General features: G+C 30.6%; 1 protein-coding gene across 2 annotated transcripts; it reads left to right on the top strand.

Annotated features, from left to right (window-relative positions):
• Window positions 1–9,246: 9,246 nt before the first annotated feature.
• On the top strand, window positions 9,247–15,112 carry LOC129314648 (uncharacterized). 2 transcript variants are annotated; one of them, XM_054958135.1, is made up of 5 exons: window positions 9,247–9,440; window positions 11,628–11,708; window positions 12,920–13,714; window positions 13,825–13,941; window positions 14,030–15,112. In XM_054958135.1, the coding sequence occupies exons 3-5, from the start codon at window positions 13,670–13,672 to the stop codon at window positions 14,774–14,776; spliced, it is 909 nt and encodes a 302-aa protein (XP_054814110.1). In that variant the 5' UTR covers window positions 9,247–9,440; window positions 11,628–11,708; window positions 12,920–13,669; the 3' UTR covers window positions 14,777–15,112. The 2 variants fall into 2 exon arrangements, with proteins under 2 accessions (XP_054814110.1, XP_054814109.1); XM_054958134.1 differs by having other exon boundaries at window positions 9,247–9,524.
• The last annotated feature ends 1,423 nt before the right edge of the window (window positions 15,113–16,535 follow it).

Genomic DNA, 16,535 nt, shown 5'->3' with positions numbered 1-16,535 from the left:
GGTACACTAGTTAAGTAGTCGCAGGAGAAAAAGTCCTCTCATCAACCACCACCTTAGAATTAGGGGTTGGATGACCAAAGATAAAGTAGATTTCTAAATTCTCATTAATATTTTTAGCAAGATAACAAGCACAAAAATTGACCTCTCTAAACATAATTAATGACATTTCCATAAGGATGAGAATCATTGAGATTTATGGCTTTTGCACAATCAGTAAAAACTTTTAACCTCTTGATATCCTTTATGCCAGCAATGTTGGAGCCTGTTCATAATTGCAATCATGTCTGTGAAAGTAACAAGAAGTTAGGAATAGTTGCAACATAACCATTTAAGTTGGGGAGAATGACAAGTAAGGACCTTGTAAGAAAATTAATATCAAATGAAGAATTTTAGTACTAAAATATGAGAAAGAGAGTACTGAATTTGAGAATATTATTATTGAAGAAATCCTAATTTGACGTTAATTTTCTTATGAGGTCTTTACTTGTCATTCTTCCTTTAAGCCACATTGCTATCTCTAATAGCATCAAAGTTCATTCACCTTATCATCATAAAGTAAAAAAGGGTGTGTGTATGTTTATAGTAATAAGAAAATCAACTCCAAATGTCCTTTTGAAGAATACAATACTCTTGGCTTGTAGGGGTTAACAAGCATTTTAGACCCTAAAGTATTACACAAAAAGCACCCAACTGAATAGTACTAAACTCCTTATAAAATGGGTAAAATTAACCCTAAACTTTTAAATTCATAGCAACTTACCCCTACCATTAACTTATATTTAATGCCGTTATTATTCACTTGGTGGGCCCCACTCAAAATGCTAATATGACAGTCTCTTGCTAATGTGTCATTTGTTAATGAGCACCATAACTTTAAACTATTGCGCCATTAGCATCTTGGACCTTAAACTTTAAAATTCAAAGCAAATTACCCCTATCGCTTATGTGTACAACGTTGACTCTTATATAAATCAAATTAGCCTCAGCGTCATCGCCACAATGAATACATCGTTGGCCGTTACAAATGACCCATAATTTTGTGAAGTGACATTTGTTACCCCCTTTTTACAATGCTTTCTAAATGATTAGTATCTCATACTTTTATATACTCTATAACTCAGATTTAATCTTATTTTAAATAATATTTATTTATTTAATGGTGAAAACATGAGATCACATTTGGAAATAAGTTTAAGTATTAGAGGATTTTACATACAATGGATGCAAAAACTGATGATTTCATCAACGGATTTTAAACCCAAATTAATCGATTAATTAAAATCCTCTTATATTTAAATTTATTTTCAAATTGAATCCCAAGTTTTCATTATAAAATAAATAAATATCATTCAAACTAAAAATAAATCAGAGTTATAGAGTATATAGAAGCATGGGATACCAATCATGTGAAAAACATTAAAAAAAAAGGTCAAAAAATATCATTTCACAAAATTTTAAGTTGTTCACTGTGGCCAACAATGCGTTCATCTTGGCAGACCAGTTAAAGCTAATTTAGTTTACATAAGAGTCAACATTCTACACATAGACGATAAGGTAATTTGCTCTAAATTTTGAAATCCAAAACCTAAGATGCTGCTCGTGTAATAATGTAAGATCTGTGATGCCATGACAAATCAACAAGAGATTGCCACATTAGCATTTTGATTGGGCCCTACCAAGTAAACAATAATGGTGTTAAGTATAAGTTATTGGTGGGGTTAATTTGTTATGAATTTAAAAGTTTAGGTCTATTTTGTATATTTTAGAAATTCAGAATTTATGAAGCTTTTTGCATAATACTTTATCATTTAGAATACTCATTAACCCTGACTTGTAGCTTAATTCCTTCCCTTTCATTCAACACAAATCTTTCCTCCACCATAAATACATGAAATACTCATATCATAAAGTGTACAAGAAATTGTATTTCTTTTCATTGAATGAATCTTTTGTTTAACTTTTTTGATTTTGAACGGAATCATTCAATTATTTTAAATTTTGTAAAAATTATTTTTTATTTTATTTGACATTTCCTATATTACATTTTTTTCATTTTTTGTGAAAAATATTAATGTTCATTTCGTTTTATACCTTTGTTTAGTGAAACCATTTATTTTTAAAATGTGTTTAAAATATGATTATAAATTTATGATTCCTTAAATGTATTTTAATTAAAATGTACACTTTCTTTCTCTTAAATCATAATGGATTAAATAGCTAATTGAGCCCTAAATATAGGTCTAGGAGCATAAGTTTCCATGACTCTCGGAACAGAACTAAGTTACTTATTAATTGTGTAATTATACTTATTAACACATTAACAGGACTTGTCAATTATTTAACTTTCCTTGTTAAGTCCATGACTCCCACAACAGAACTATATTACTTGTTAATCGTGTAAGTGTACTTGTTAATACTTAGCAGGACTTATTAATTACTTAAATTTACTTGTCAAATCCATGACTCCTTCAACTAAACTGCATTATTTGTTAATCATATAATTTCACTTGTTAATTACGCAACAATACTTGTTAATTGCATAGCTTGACTTCTTAATTACACAACTTTACTTGTTAATTTCGTGGCTCCCTCAAGATTATTTGTATGATAAATCTTATTTTCAAACCTATTGAATATTATGACAAGAAGTATACCTATTAAAAGCCTAATATTGTTTATTATTTCTTCAATTTTAATTGTTAATATTATATTTATTTTTTAGGGTATTGCTCTCTCTCTCTCTCTATATATATATGTGTGTGTGTGTGTGTGCGCGCTTATATAATTGAGTATCTAAGATGAAATAAGGGAGACTCGACTGTTGTCGCTTTCATTATCTGACAAATTCAATTTTTATGTAAATTATATGTTCATTTAACAAGTAAAAATGGATAATTAATAAGTGTCATTGAGGAATTAACAAGTAAAATTATGCAATTAACAAGTAATTTAGTTGCTTTTTTGGAACAACAATTAAATAAGTCTTGTTATGGTATTAACAAGTCAAGCTATGCAATTAACAAGTATTGTTGCATAATTAACAAATAGAATTACATGATTAATAAGTAATGCAGTTCAATTGAAGGAGTCATAGATTTGACAAGTATATTCAAATAATTAACAAGTCCTATTAAGGTATTAATAAGTATAATTACGCGATTAATAAGTAATGTAGTTTTGTTATGGGAGCCATGAACTTAACAAGGAAAGTTAAGTAATTTAGTTGCTTTTTTGGAACAACAATTAAACAAGTCTTGTTATGGTATTAACCAGTCAAGCTATGCAATTAACAAGTATTGTTGCATAATGAACAAGTAAAATTACATGATTAACAAGTAATGCAGTTCAATTGAAGGAGTCATAGATTTGACAATTACATTCAAATAATTAACAAGTCCTATTAAGGTATTAATAAGTATAGTTACGCAATTAATAAGTAATGTAGTTTTGTTATGGGAGCCATGAACTTAACAAGGAAAGTTAAGTAATTAGCGTGTCTTGTTAAGGTATTAACAAGTATAGCTACATGATTAACAGGTAATTTAGTTATGTTGTGTGAGTCATGGGGTTAATAAAGAAAGTTAAGTAATTAATAAGTCTTGTTAAGATATTAACAAGTAAAGTTACGTGGTTAACAAGTAACATAATAATCAAGTACTTTGAAAACAAGGTTTATTATATATATAATTTTATACATTACATAATTGAATGGGTTGAATGGTTTGGTGGTCTAAAACCTTTTGGTGAACTAAGGGGTCATGGGTTCTACACCCACGTTTGAAGAAATTAATTCTCCATAATTCTCCAACCACCACCGACAGTGGTTTAGTCAGTGGCCAAAGCTCTGACAATGGAGGTCCAATGGCTATCATCACTGATGAGGCTCCGGTCACCAACAATGGTGCTCTGACAATGATGGCAGGTGGTTTTTAATATATTTAAATTGAAGGTATTTTTATCTTTTTCACATTCAACTTATTTTCAATTTAATTCCTAAGGATTGAGCTAAAATAGACCCACCAGAAAATGCATTTCTTCTCAGATCCTTAAATGAAATTCTCCCTTAAAACTACCCACACACAAAGTATAAAGTAGGTCTTGAAATTACCAACATTTAAAATAATGAATCGTTTTATTATTCTCCAATATCTTTCAATTACTACAATATTTTAAGTTATTATTATATATTTTGTTTAATTTAATTGATATAGTTTGCCTATAAATAGAAGGCACCTCAATTCTATTACATACACCGAAATGAAAAAGCTCTCAATTCTCTAATTCTTTCCTTTTAAGTTTCTCTATTATCTTCTTTTCTCGATCTTTATTTTCATAACACATTATCAATGCGAATATTCTACTCTTGTTATCGTTAGGTGGGTGCCCTTATAACTATCCACACACCATAAAGTAGTTTCTGAAATTATCAACACTTAAAATAACAAATTATTTTATAATCAAGAATCATAATTACCATGTCTCAATTTGTTCACTTTATTGGGTTAATGAGCAAATAGGACCCTGAATTCTTGCTCAAAAATCGCTCTAACCCTGAACTGTTAAAATATACAAATTAAATCCTAAACTTTTAAATTCCTAGCAAAATAACCCTGACTGTTAATTTTTTAAATGTTGTTACCTATTCATACAGGTACTATTTAGGGTTTATTTTCTTACAAATTTAACCTTAACTGTTACAATACTCCAGTGAACAGTAACGACATTAAAAAAGTTAATGGTTAGGGTTTTTTTTTCTAGGAGGGTTTTTTTTCTAGGAATTTAAAAGTTTAGAGTTTGTTTTGTATATTTTAGGAGTTCAGAGTCCAAGACAATTTTTAAGCAAGAATTCAGGGTCCTATTTGCTCATTGACCCTACTTTATTTGTTATACATATATCTCAATTTCCTACTTCTATTTGAGGTTGCCAATGTTTTATACATGCGTGTGTGTCATGTTATTCTTCGTAATTTCTTTTTTTTATTAACAATTCTTCATAATTTCTAGTATATATATATAATTAGGTTAATGGTCATTTCTATTCTTAAAATGTACAAAAAAGGTCACAAATATTTCTAAACTTAACTATAGGTCAATATCGTCTATCAACTTTAAATATTTCCTCCATCATTACCCTGCCATTTTCTCACCATTAATGAGCCCCATATTAATATTTTTTTAATATTTTTTATTATAAAATATTTGAGTTGATGGGCAAAAATGATCCTTAACCTAATGAAAAATATTTAAAAATAGTGGGACCCACTGATAATTAATAGACATTAAGTATTTTTAATATCAAGATAATGATTGAAGGAATCTTTAAAGTTGAGAGATATAATTGATTCATAATTAAATTTAGGAGCATTTGTGACCTTTTGTGTACATTTTAAAGATAAAAATGACCCTTAACCCTATATAATATGAAGCAACATTGTTTACAAAATTACAATAGATAGAGTATATATAAATATATAATCCGTTGATATCACCTTCTTGTTTACATTTATTTTGTATATAAATAATCCATTGTTCCCTACAATATGCTTGCAATAAAATGATCAGTAGCCATATTATTTTGACGTGAAGCCACATCATTTTTTATTTTTATTATTTTCTAAATGATTAATTTATAGTTGTAATAAATCATATGGCCAGAAGTCATATTTAATTTTATTATTATATGACCAAAAGCCATATTTGATTTTATAATTATGTGGCATGAAGCCATAATTGATCCTATGATTATATGGCCAAAAGCCAAAATTAACCTTATTATCATAGGACTAGAAAAAGCCATCTCAATTTTGATGATGACCATTATGTAAAAGAATAATCTTATGGCCCCAGTGATTGATATAAACTTTGTAAAATTTTGATGAGCATTTTGATTATTATTAATTCAATTTTTTTAATTACTATAGCCTTGAAGGCTAATAGTTTCAAAAGAATTGTCGTGTTAAAAAAAAGTATTTTCCTATAATCCTAAATATTATTGTCAATAGAATTTATATTACAAAAAATTAATGAGTTAATGAGCAAATAGGATCCTGAACTATTGCTCAAAAATTATCCTGGACCTTGAACTCTTAAAATATGCAAAATAATCTTAAACTTTTAAATTAAAACAAAATAAACCCTGACTGCTAACTTTTTAACATTGTTACTGTCCACGCAAGTACTATTTAGGGTTTATTTTCCTAGAAATTTAACCTTAACTATTATAGTATCGGCCGTATAGACAGTAACGGTATTAAAAAGTTAGTAGTCAAGGCTTATTTTACTATTAACTTAAAAGTTTAGGGTTTATTTTATATATTTTAAAAGTTCAGGGTCTAGGGCAATTTTCAAACAAAAGTTCAGGGTCCTATTCACTCATTAACCCAAAATTAATAGTATCTTTTAAAATTTAATATGCTTATAAGCACTTGTTATAATATGGCTTGTAGCCATATAGACAAATTGTCTATTCAGACACCATATGAACCATACAAAGATATAATAGATACATCTATAAATGATCACATGTGTGCATATTAATTAATTCACAACCCAAAGTTTTTGAGGAAAAATTATATTGTATGCACTTTTTTAGCCTAGTGATTGAAATGATTCACTTGAAAATACTAGTAATTTCATATTTCATACTTCAATGAATTTGATATGAAAAAATGCCTATTTATCAGCATGGGATAGCAAAATTATTAAGGCCTAATAAGATGATTAAACCAATATTTGGAAAACAAGATTTTTCATAAAAAAATACAAGCATGCATGTTGCAGCACTTACATGCATCAAGCTAATAAAGTATTGTGAATACCCACTAAAATTGGCTTTCTGACAAAAGCTAAAGATTTTGATCGTGCGAACTCCACCACAATTTAATAGATGTTCAAATAAATTTGGAAGTGAATGTTGCCTAAGATACTTCTTCTTGTTTGTTTCTAAATGAAACAAAATGATATTTCTATAGGAAACAAATGGATCTAGAAGGCTTATGTTGCATGGTTTGTTATCCCAAAATGGATCATGAATAGCTGGAAATGAAAATTGAATGAATTCATTCTCTATATATTTTATAAATCCTCATACATACATACATACATACATATATATGAAGTAATATATATATGAACCAAATGTTCATAAAATGTTATGCATTCATGAAACATTAGAAAATAACTGGCAAAAGTGAATATTGACATAGAGTAGAATTACTAATTTCATGTTCCAACTAACAATGCTCCAATGTATAAAGAAAGGAAAAAAAAAACATTGAGTCACGCCTAAACAATGAAAGGAAAATTTGTTTCAAAGAGGAGTAAGTAATCAAGATGATCAAGGAGGTTAGCATTCTAGAAGAGACCAAGACATAACTAATTTTAAGTTTCCAAAAGAGAATCATGTACCTAATAACAATAAAGAGATAATCTTGAGAAGTTATATCAATATGAGAAATGATGAAACCAAAAAGAATAAAGTTGTTGACAATACTTTCAATGACGATGAAAAATTGCAATCAAATAAGGATTTGATAGAATGTGAATAAAAAGCTTATTAGATTTAGAAAAAAAAATGCAATACAAGTAGAATTACATTCACTTGTTCATGGTATGAAAGTTATAAGCTTATAGTTCAAGCACCTAAAGCGTGATATTATATATGAGCATTTATGAGAAAGAGAAATATGAAATGTATATATATATATATATATATAACTTGACTTTCAATATAAGAATGTCTTACGAAGGTTGAAAATATATATTGATATATTATTGTGGTGGATGAAATGATTTTCAACATGTTAGTTTGGTAATATAGAAATATGGTATGCATCTAATAAATGCTAGCTTAATTTATTTATATGAATCCTTGTATAGCGGTATTTACTTGAAAATTCTAGAAGAGTAGATGATGATAGAAACTTACAAAGATTCTAAATATATTTTCTTTGTCATTATATTTGTTCACATGATTTTATATATTCATTTGTATCAAAATTGATTGATTTAGCATTATTGAATATTATGAAAAGTTTATATGAGCACTTGATTGTTAAAGAAAGATGTTAAAATATTGATTGATTAGACCTAAATCAAGATCATTTTTCTTCAAGAGAATAATGAAATATGTTCTTGAAGTATCTTATATAAATGCTTTCAATCACAAATTGCATTGATTTGCAACGAAGTTATATAAGTGTTATGATATGCTTGAGGAATTATTATGTGTGGTTGTTTTACTTAACTTATTTATGATCAAAATTAAATAATTATGCATATATTTTACATATCTAGTTTGAACTACACAAGTTGACATTCAAGAATTTATTTATTTGTGAGATTACATGTATATCATAATTTTTTATTAGAAACTTTTATTATACTCGCAAAAAATATATAACAAGTGAAAAATGTGTTCATATCTAGAAAATATGTATATATAAAATGTTTCAAAATATTACATGAAAATAATCGTTCATATATAATCCAACCGAAAGAGAATATTAGCTTGCAAAGGCATCAATGACAATAATATTTAAAAAATTCACACACGAGTTTAAGATACAATGACTTAAGAATGCTAAAAAATAAGGAGTCATATCATGATTAGAGTGAATACAAGTTATGTTGTATTCTTTTTTCCTTGACTAATGTTTTGTCTCATTAGATTTTTCTAATAAGGTTTTTAACTAGGCAACGTCAATAAATATAAAAATATTGTGTACTCTTTTTCATTTACTAAGTTTTTTATCCCGCTGAGTTTTTCTTAGTAAGGTCTTAACGAAACATAATATTTGAACATATAAGGAAAGGTGTTATGAACATTGGAGATTTTTGTGGATGTCTATATCTTTAGATTCTCTAATATTTTTTAGTTATTATAATATCTTTAGGTTATTATTATACTATATATTTAGTTTTATTTAATTGATATATTTGTACCTATAAATAAGAGGTACTTTAGTTGTATTCCACTCATCAAAATGAGAAAACTCCCAATTCTTTAATCCTCTTATTCTCTCCTTCTAAGTTTCTTTATTATCTTCTGTCAGTCTTTATTTTTATTACATTTGTAAAATAACTAAATCCGAACCATTTATTTTTAATAAGGGTGAAGATGAGATGAGAAGAGTCGGAAAAAGAGAGATAAGGAAGGAAAAAAAAAAAAAAAAAAAAACAGAGAAGGTACTTGTTTTCTTTCAAAAGAGAAAAAGAAACAAGCGGTTATGGTACCAAAGAAAGAAACAAGCGGTTAGATTCTGCGTGTAAGCGTCTCACTCTCGGGCTCAGATTTCATCTGACTTATAAAGCAAAGACCAAAGTCGTCCCTTGGGCTTTGGACTCACTCTCGCTTGGCGAAAACCCTACACTCCTCCCAAGTTTCACTTGGTTTTGGTCCTCCGTTTCGATCGCTAGTTTGTCTGACTCATCTTCCTTCGGTACTTCCTCTCTACTTGTTTCCGATTACGGCTTCATTGTGTGCGTCGGGGTGGACGAGGATATTTACCGATCTGTTTTCATAGGTAACTCCTTTGAGTGGTAGAAATTATTAAACAGATCTCATCTCGGATGCCTAGTTTTCCATTTTAAATGCAGTTCTGTATGTCTTGTGCGATTACGCCGAAAATTGGTGAATATTTTCTTTACTTGAATTTCCCTATTTTTCTCTTGGAAATTGGTAAAAGCATCCGTTGTCACTCAAATTGATATTTTGTTTCGAGTTTTTATGATTATGGATATGTTTTTATGCCTTTTTTTCCTATTTATAATTGATTTATAGGTTGTGTTTATGCCTGTATCTTTTGTCTATCTTCCTGTTACTCTTCTAAAGGGGACTTTTGGTCATCATTCACGCTCCCGTTTTTACAAAACTTTTAATAATGGTTTGGCTTATTTTCGTACTTATGTCGGAGAGTGGGGATTTTTGATACTAGAAAGGTTTCGGCTTCATGCAAACCAGGGAAGTAGGGGGGATTAAGAGACTCGAATGGTAATACTAGATTTGTCTACTGAACCCAGATAATACTCATATACAATCGTGGTGGACCCGTCGAAGAAATTAGTAATAAAAGTTCATAATGCCATAATCTAATGGCAATATCACCAAAAGGAAAACAAAACAAAGTCGTAAATGGTTAAAAAAAAATAAGAAGAAGAAGAACATAAGATGTGTACCCTTTCTGCTGGCATAGTTTAAAATGCTGTTATATTACTCAGTGGCAATGAAGGGAAAAAGATTTGCGCAATTAGACATTGAAACCTTATTTCAAGGTTTGTCTGACCACTCATTGTGTTATTTGGTTGTCCTAATTACCAGTCTCTTGAATGAATTACTAATCATGTGAAGGGATGGGGAGAATGATAACAAGATGATGACTATTTCCATCTTTAAGTAGAGAATGATAAGTTACTATCAATTTCACATGTTAAATGGAATGTACATTGTAATAGAACATAGATGTGGGAGAAACATGAGGGTGAAAGAGATCAAGAAGAATAGTAAGATTCAGAATTTGGTTGAACTATAAACTTCAGAGTTTTGAGGGGTTGCATTTTAATATATGAGATTCTTTGAGAAATATTGATCACCTGATTCTTTAAGGAAACTTCCTATACTCATGCAGAAAAAAGTATAAATATAGTTCTTGACATGTTGATGACATTCAAGGAGCAGTCTTTTCATGTTAGTTTTACTAGTCATATCTAATGCTGCATAACACCTGGCCTGCTTGTCTGACCATGCATGTCCCTGTCTTTGTTCTCATGAATATGACTGAAAGCATTAGGCAGCATGGGCATGAATAATTCTAATGTTAAGTTAATTGATCACGAATTTAGTGTCTATTTTTCATCTCTTATAATAATTTAATCTTCAACATTTGCCAGGCAGCTTCATACTTGAAGGAATGATATGAATTATCTATTCTTTTGTATGAAACATAGGAGAGTGATTTAGGCATTTAGCATTGATGATGAGGATATTCTGCCATTATTCGTTTGGATATTTGTAATCTCTATAATGATTCCCTAAATATTTTTGTCACCTTGATATACTTTTATCTGTGAAACCAATGTTGGATAAAGAAAATAGCATCTTATGTGTATGACACTCTAAAATCTTAACTTGTCATAGTATCTTTCTTGGCAATTTTTTTTTTTTTGGGTAACCAATAGACATGTGACTTGTTTGAGGAGAGAAGTTAATGCGTACACTTGCTCAAACATCTGCAGTCAATGCCTGCACTTACTTCCTTTTAGCAAAAAATGAATGATACTAATGAAAAAGATCAGGTATCCTCAAAAGAAAACAGCCTTCATAATAAGAAATCAAAAACTGAAAGGAAAAAAGAAAGTCAATGTCTATTATATGTTGTGTCATTTTGCTATATTTGTGCTTTCTGCTGACTAATCACATTGAAATGCATATCCTTTGTCTACTTTTCGTGCTTTATATATCTGCAAGCATGGTGGTGCTTCTTCCTTTGTGCAAGTGTTTTGGTTGAATTAAATGCAAGGTCTTCTGGAGAAACTTACATCCTTGTAAATTTTTAAAGATTATGTTTTAACTATTCAATATTCATGGGCCTTCACTTAATATATTTTTTTTCTTGGCTTATAAAACACAGTGATACCAAAGGTGGGCACTGAAGCAAGACATTATTCACTACCAGCACCTCTCTCCGTTGCCTTCAATCAAGTTTTGTAAGGTGAGTGCTTTTTGGTGATTTTCCCATTGATCCAAGAGTGCACTTTAGGTGCCTTTGTGTTTGCAAGCAACAAGAAAAGGTTCAACTTATAAGCCCAGCCCAAAAATATAAAAATAGTAACAAGATTAAACAAGAAACTACAACACTGAACCTTAGAAGTCTTACTTGGCCTTAGAGATTTAGCAGAATTGGATAAAAAGTTATTGTTATTTTAAAAACTATTTATATGGCATTTATTTATTTTAAAATTTATATCACAACAACAAGCCTTATTCTCCTAAGTGGGGTCGGCTATATAAATTATATGACGCCATTGTGCTCTATTATTTATTAAGCTTTTATAAATATTGTTAATTAAAAGGTCTTGCTCAACAACCTCCAAAAGTTTTCTCTTTAGTCTTCCTCTACCTTTTTTGATAGGGCTCAAAGTCATCTGTTTCACTCTTCTAAAATTAATATCAAATTTTAAAAATTGACTCGTATTGGGTTTTGTTTATATAGCAAATATATTACTTTAGCCTGTTGCTTCACTCAGGCGTGCACCTTTTCAGTGCCTTTAACTCAATGAATTTGAAAGGTCTAATTGATTTAGAGGAACCTTTCAATTCTGACTACCTTGCTTTTTCAGTTGAAGTGGTCTTTTGGCGAAGTTCTGGGTTCCAAACATGGGAAGCCGAGAAAGGATATGGGTAGATCCTGTTATTGGCGAGCGCTATTTAAGTAATAATTTCATGATTGACATTGTCAAAGTTTTCCAACTTTAAAATTTCAAACGGTCGGATTAATCTTAATCTGAAGTATAGAAAGACACAGATCCTAATCAACTTGTTACTGAGATTTGTGCTTTACAGCCCAAAACATGTAGCGAGCACATTGTTGTTACTATCATATATTCATTTTAAAACCAAAAAAAAAAGAAAAAACACAAATTGGGTGTGGCTTAAATACCCCACTGTTGAGTGAAACCGGCCATGTTTTCCTTTTCAACATTCAAAACATACCTCCTAAATCCTAAAGGTTTTTTAACTTAAGTTTTTTTCCCCATATTTCTGGCCCTTTTCACATAAAGCAACATGATACAGTTCTGATTGACATTTTGTCCCCTTATTCAACTTTAGGCTTCTGGGTAAAGTATATTTTTTTCTTGCTACTTCCATCTTCCCCTCCCCCCAAAATACGTATATATATAATTTGATTGACTATAAATTCAGGTATTTGCTTAATATGAAACAACAAGTCTTCAACAAAGCTAATGTTAAGAAGAATGTGGAGAATCTGCTTGAAGGATCTAGTAGACCAGAGTCAAGTGGCAAAAATGCTCACCTGTCAACGAATGCCAAATCAAGATTTGATAAGAGATCCCAGCCTAGTAAGCTTAAAATAAAAAAGAATAAAGGACTTTACCAGAGAAAGAATAAAGCAACAGTGGTAGAGAAAGAAATTTCTCACCATGGGAATGAATATGACAAGAAACGAACTTCACAAGACAGTCAACAGAAGAGAACTGCTGATGAGCAACCTATGGAGAACAGCAAGCAGGTAGCCAATAACAATGAGGATAGTCAAAATAAGAGCACTAGTGATAAACATTTTACCAAGCAGAGCCATCATGCTCAGAATAGTAAGTTGAAGAGTAACGAGTCAAATAAGAGTAAACCAGAACAGAAGAACAGAGGAGAGCATGGAAAGTCAAACAAGGGTGCGAATTATAAAACAAATAAAGACGAGCAAAGAAGCACAGAGAAGGTTCATTTGAATGAAGGAAAGAAAGAAAAGCTTGGTGGCTTAATCTTCATGTGCAGTGCAAAAACAAAGCCAGACTGTTTCCATTACCGAGTTATGGGTGTTTCCAGTGGTAAAAGGATGTTGTTTTAGGAGTCAAGCGTGGGCTTAAGCTTTTTCTTTATGATTTCGATCTTAAGCTATTATATGGGATATACAAGGCTACATCTTCTGGGGGCATGAAACTTGAACCCAAGGCGTTCAATGGTTCCTTTCCTGCTCAGGTTTCTGCCCTTGTTCTTTTTCCTGCCAGTTCCTTCCTGCACTTGCGCAAATAATTCTCATTCCTATTTTGTCAAGATTCATGTGCTTACAGCTAGCTCTGAACTTTCAGGTCCGATTCAGCATTGAGAAGGATTGCCTCCCACTGCCCGAGAGCATTTTCAAAAGGGCTATCAAAGAAAATTATGATGAAAAGAACAAGTTCAAAACTGAACTTACTGTCAGGCAGGTGAGAATCAATTGTTTCCTTTGGTGAATAGGCTGTTTGTTTTGCTTGATTCTCTATCATCAATTATACTTTTTACATTCCTTTTCAGGTTAGGAAACTCACAGAGCTTTTCCGACCAGCAGCACGTCATTCAACTATGCAGCCTAGTCACGCCCCTCCAAAAGTATTAGCTTACGATAGGGAAGCTTCTGACAGTGTTAAGGGACAATGGTCTCATTTGCATAGGGAAAGATCTGACCGAGATCCCTATGCAAATAGCCATGGGACAAGTTATAATGCTCTGCCGCATGAAAGAGAACGGCGTGATTTATTTCTGACTGAAAAAGATTATCGAGCTTATGGTCTTCAAGGAGATAGGCGAAATCTGACTCCCCCTTCTCATGTGAATCCCATACTGGAACCATACAAGAGAGATCATGGAAGAGAGCACCTTCATCAACTGGACTCTATCTACAGGGATGACGTCCCATCACAATCACATGTCGAAAGACTTCGCACTGATCCTCTGTATTTAAATGAGAGGGAATACGATGCTTATGGTCATCGTGTAAGAGATGACTACCGATATGGTGCGTCATTGAGGGACCCCTATTCTCAGCCTTCGTATGGATATGAATTCTCTTCAAGCTCTTCAGTTGATGGAAGAACCATGAGCAGGGATGATGACTTGCACAGGAGAGAAACCATTCAAGATAGGCCATACTCAACATATGCTGCTGGAGCTTTGCCAGAGTATAATCAGATGCGGCACTATGACCGAGCCCAGCCAGTATCCATGCCGGCGCCAGTTTCTTCTCGCTATGCATTCGATGGGCCTTCACATTCATATCGGTAACTTGAATTTGCATTTGGCTTCCTGTTGTACTCCTCAAGATTGTTTTACTTTGTAATTAACAAGACATCATGACAAGAAGCACGTGGCCGAAGTATTTATCAGGTACCACCTGAGAATTGGGGATAGCATGATTTACTAGTTGTGTCTGAACTGTGAAGCTGTAAACATTGCATGTGTGCTTGCCAGTTGCTATTGAAAATAGCCTACTTATGCCGCACGCGTGCGTGAGGCTAGGAAATTTTCAAGGCTATTTCATGTATTTAGTAATTTTACCTTGCTGATTGGTAAGCACACTTTGTATCTATATATTATAATTACATGCTTGTTTGATGAATAGGAATATGGGTAGTGATGCTTAAACTAGTCTCAGCAACTTATTAGGTCTATGAATGTGGTATAATTAAGCAGATTGGAGATGGTTTAGGCACTCGTTAATTATTCGGTGATTTTTGGACATTGAATTGAGTTTTATTTTGCTTTACAAAAAATATCACAAGTATCTTGTGATAAGTGATAGCAAATTTTCTGTTGCTTTCATTTTTCTTCAATATCACAAGTTACTTGAAAAAAGGAGTAGTTTTTTGGGTTAAAGTACAATTTCAACTTTAAATTATAGATTTAGAAGATTTTGGAATTCTCAACTCATTTTTGATGCAATGTTTTCCTTTAATTTTTAAAAATGACACAACATTGCTCTTATTGTTAAGTTAATTTTGACCATTAATTAATTAAAGAGTTACATATAAAAATGTTAAAAATTACAAAACATGATTGAAAAATTATAGAAAAGGTCTTAAAATTACATATAAAGTTATAGAAAGTGACTAAGAAATATTTTTGGTTTTTTCTATACTTTTTGATATTCCTTTCTTTAATATTTTAGTTAACTAATGATAAAAATTAACTTCTGTCACTGGCAAGGATAATATTACTTTAAAAATGAGTTTAGTATCTCAAATATTTTTGGTTTATAATTTAGAGGTAAATTTGTTGTTTAACCTAATTTTTTTAAGCATTAACTTGTAAGATTTGTAAGTTTTTAAAAACTAAAACAAAATAGATTTGACAATTGGGAACCAATCTATCAATCTAGTTCGATAACTAGATTGGCTTTGGGTGCATTTGCAGTAAGTTTAGGAAGAGTAACTATTCATGATTTGTGCACAATGTTATGTTGACATACAATTAATATTAATATGATGTCGTGATGATTAAGAATTTAAGATGACCAAATTGCAATCCTGATTTGTCAAGTGCATGCCAAAGAATATTCATATAAATATTTGAGGAAATGTACCTGACTTATTTAATTAAGTAGACTTAGCTAAAAGTTTGAATCTGACTTAAGTCTATTTGATAAATAGGTTAGGTTAAGTATAAAATAGGCTAAACTATAAATCTCATTACAAGCTTGATCTATTCTCACTCCTAGCCTCTAGAAACTATTATCAATGCAAAACTAAACCTAAAGGAGTAGCCCATTTATTTAATAAATAACAATTTTGGGCCTGCCTTAATTTTTGTTAAGGGAAAAAAAGTTTTTTTTTAGACAAATAAAAAAAATATTTTTAACTAAAAGGAAAAATCAATGAAATCATTCATTCATTTTATATTTCAATATATGATTAAATATATAAAATGTTAAGTTATTTATATATTATCAGTCATTCTTTATTTATTATTTATTATTTTTTGGGATAAACAAAGAAAACAAAAGACAGCTACTTTATAGCACAGGAAGGAAGAAATTAAAACTAGG

This window comes from Prosopis cineraria, unplaced genomic scaffold, assembly GCF_029017545.1.
Source record: "Prosopis cineraria cultivar Desert tree isolate PC_DT_omini unplaced genomic scaffold, ASM2901754v1 PC6, whole genome shotgun sequence".
NCBI classification, from domain to species: Eukaryota; Viridiplantae; Streptophyta; class Magnoliopsida; order Fabales; family Fabaceae; genus Prosopis; species Prosopis cineraria.
The sequence above is the reverse complement of the archived record's forward strand: the minus strand, read 5'-3'. Positions and strand labels throughout refer to the sequence as shown.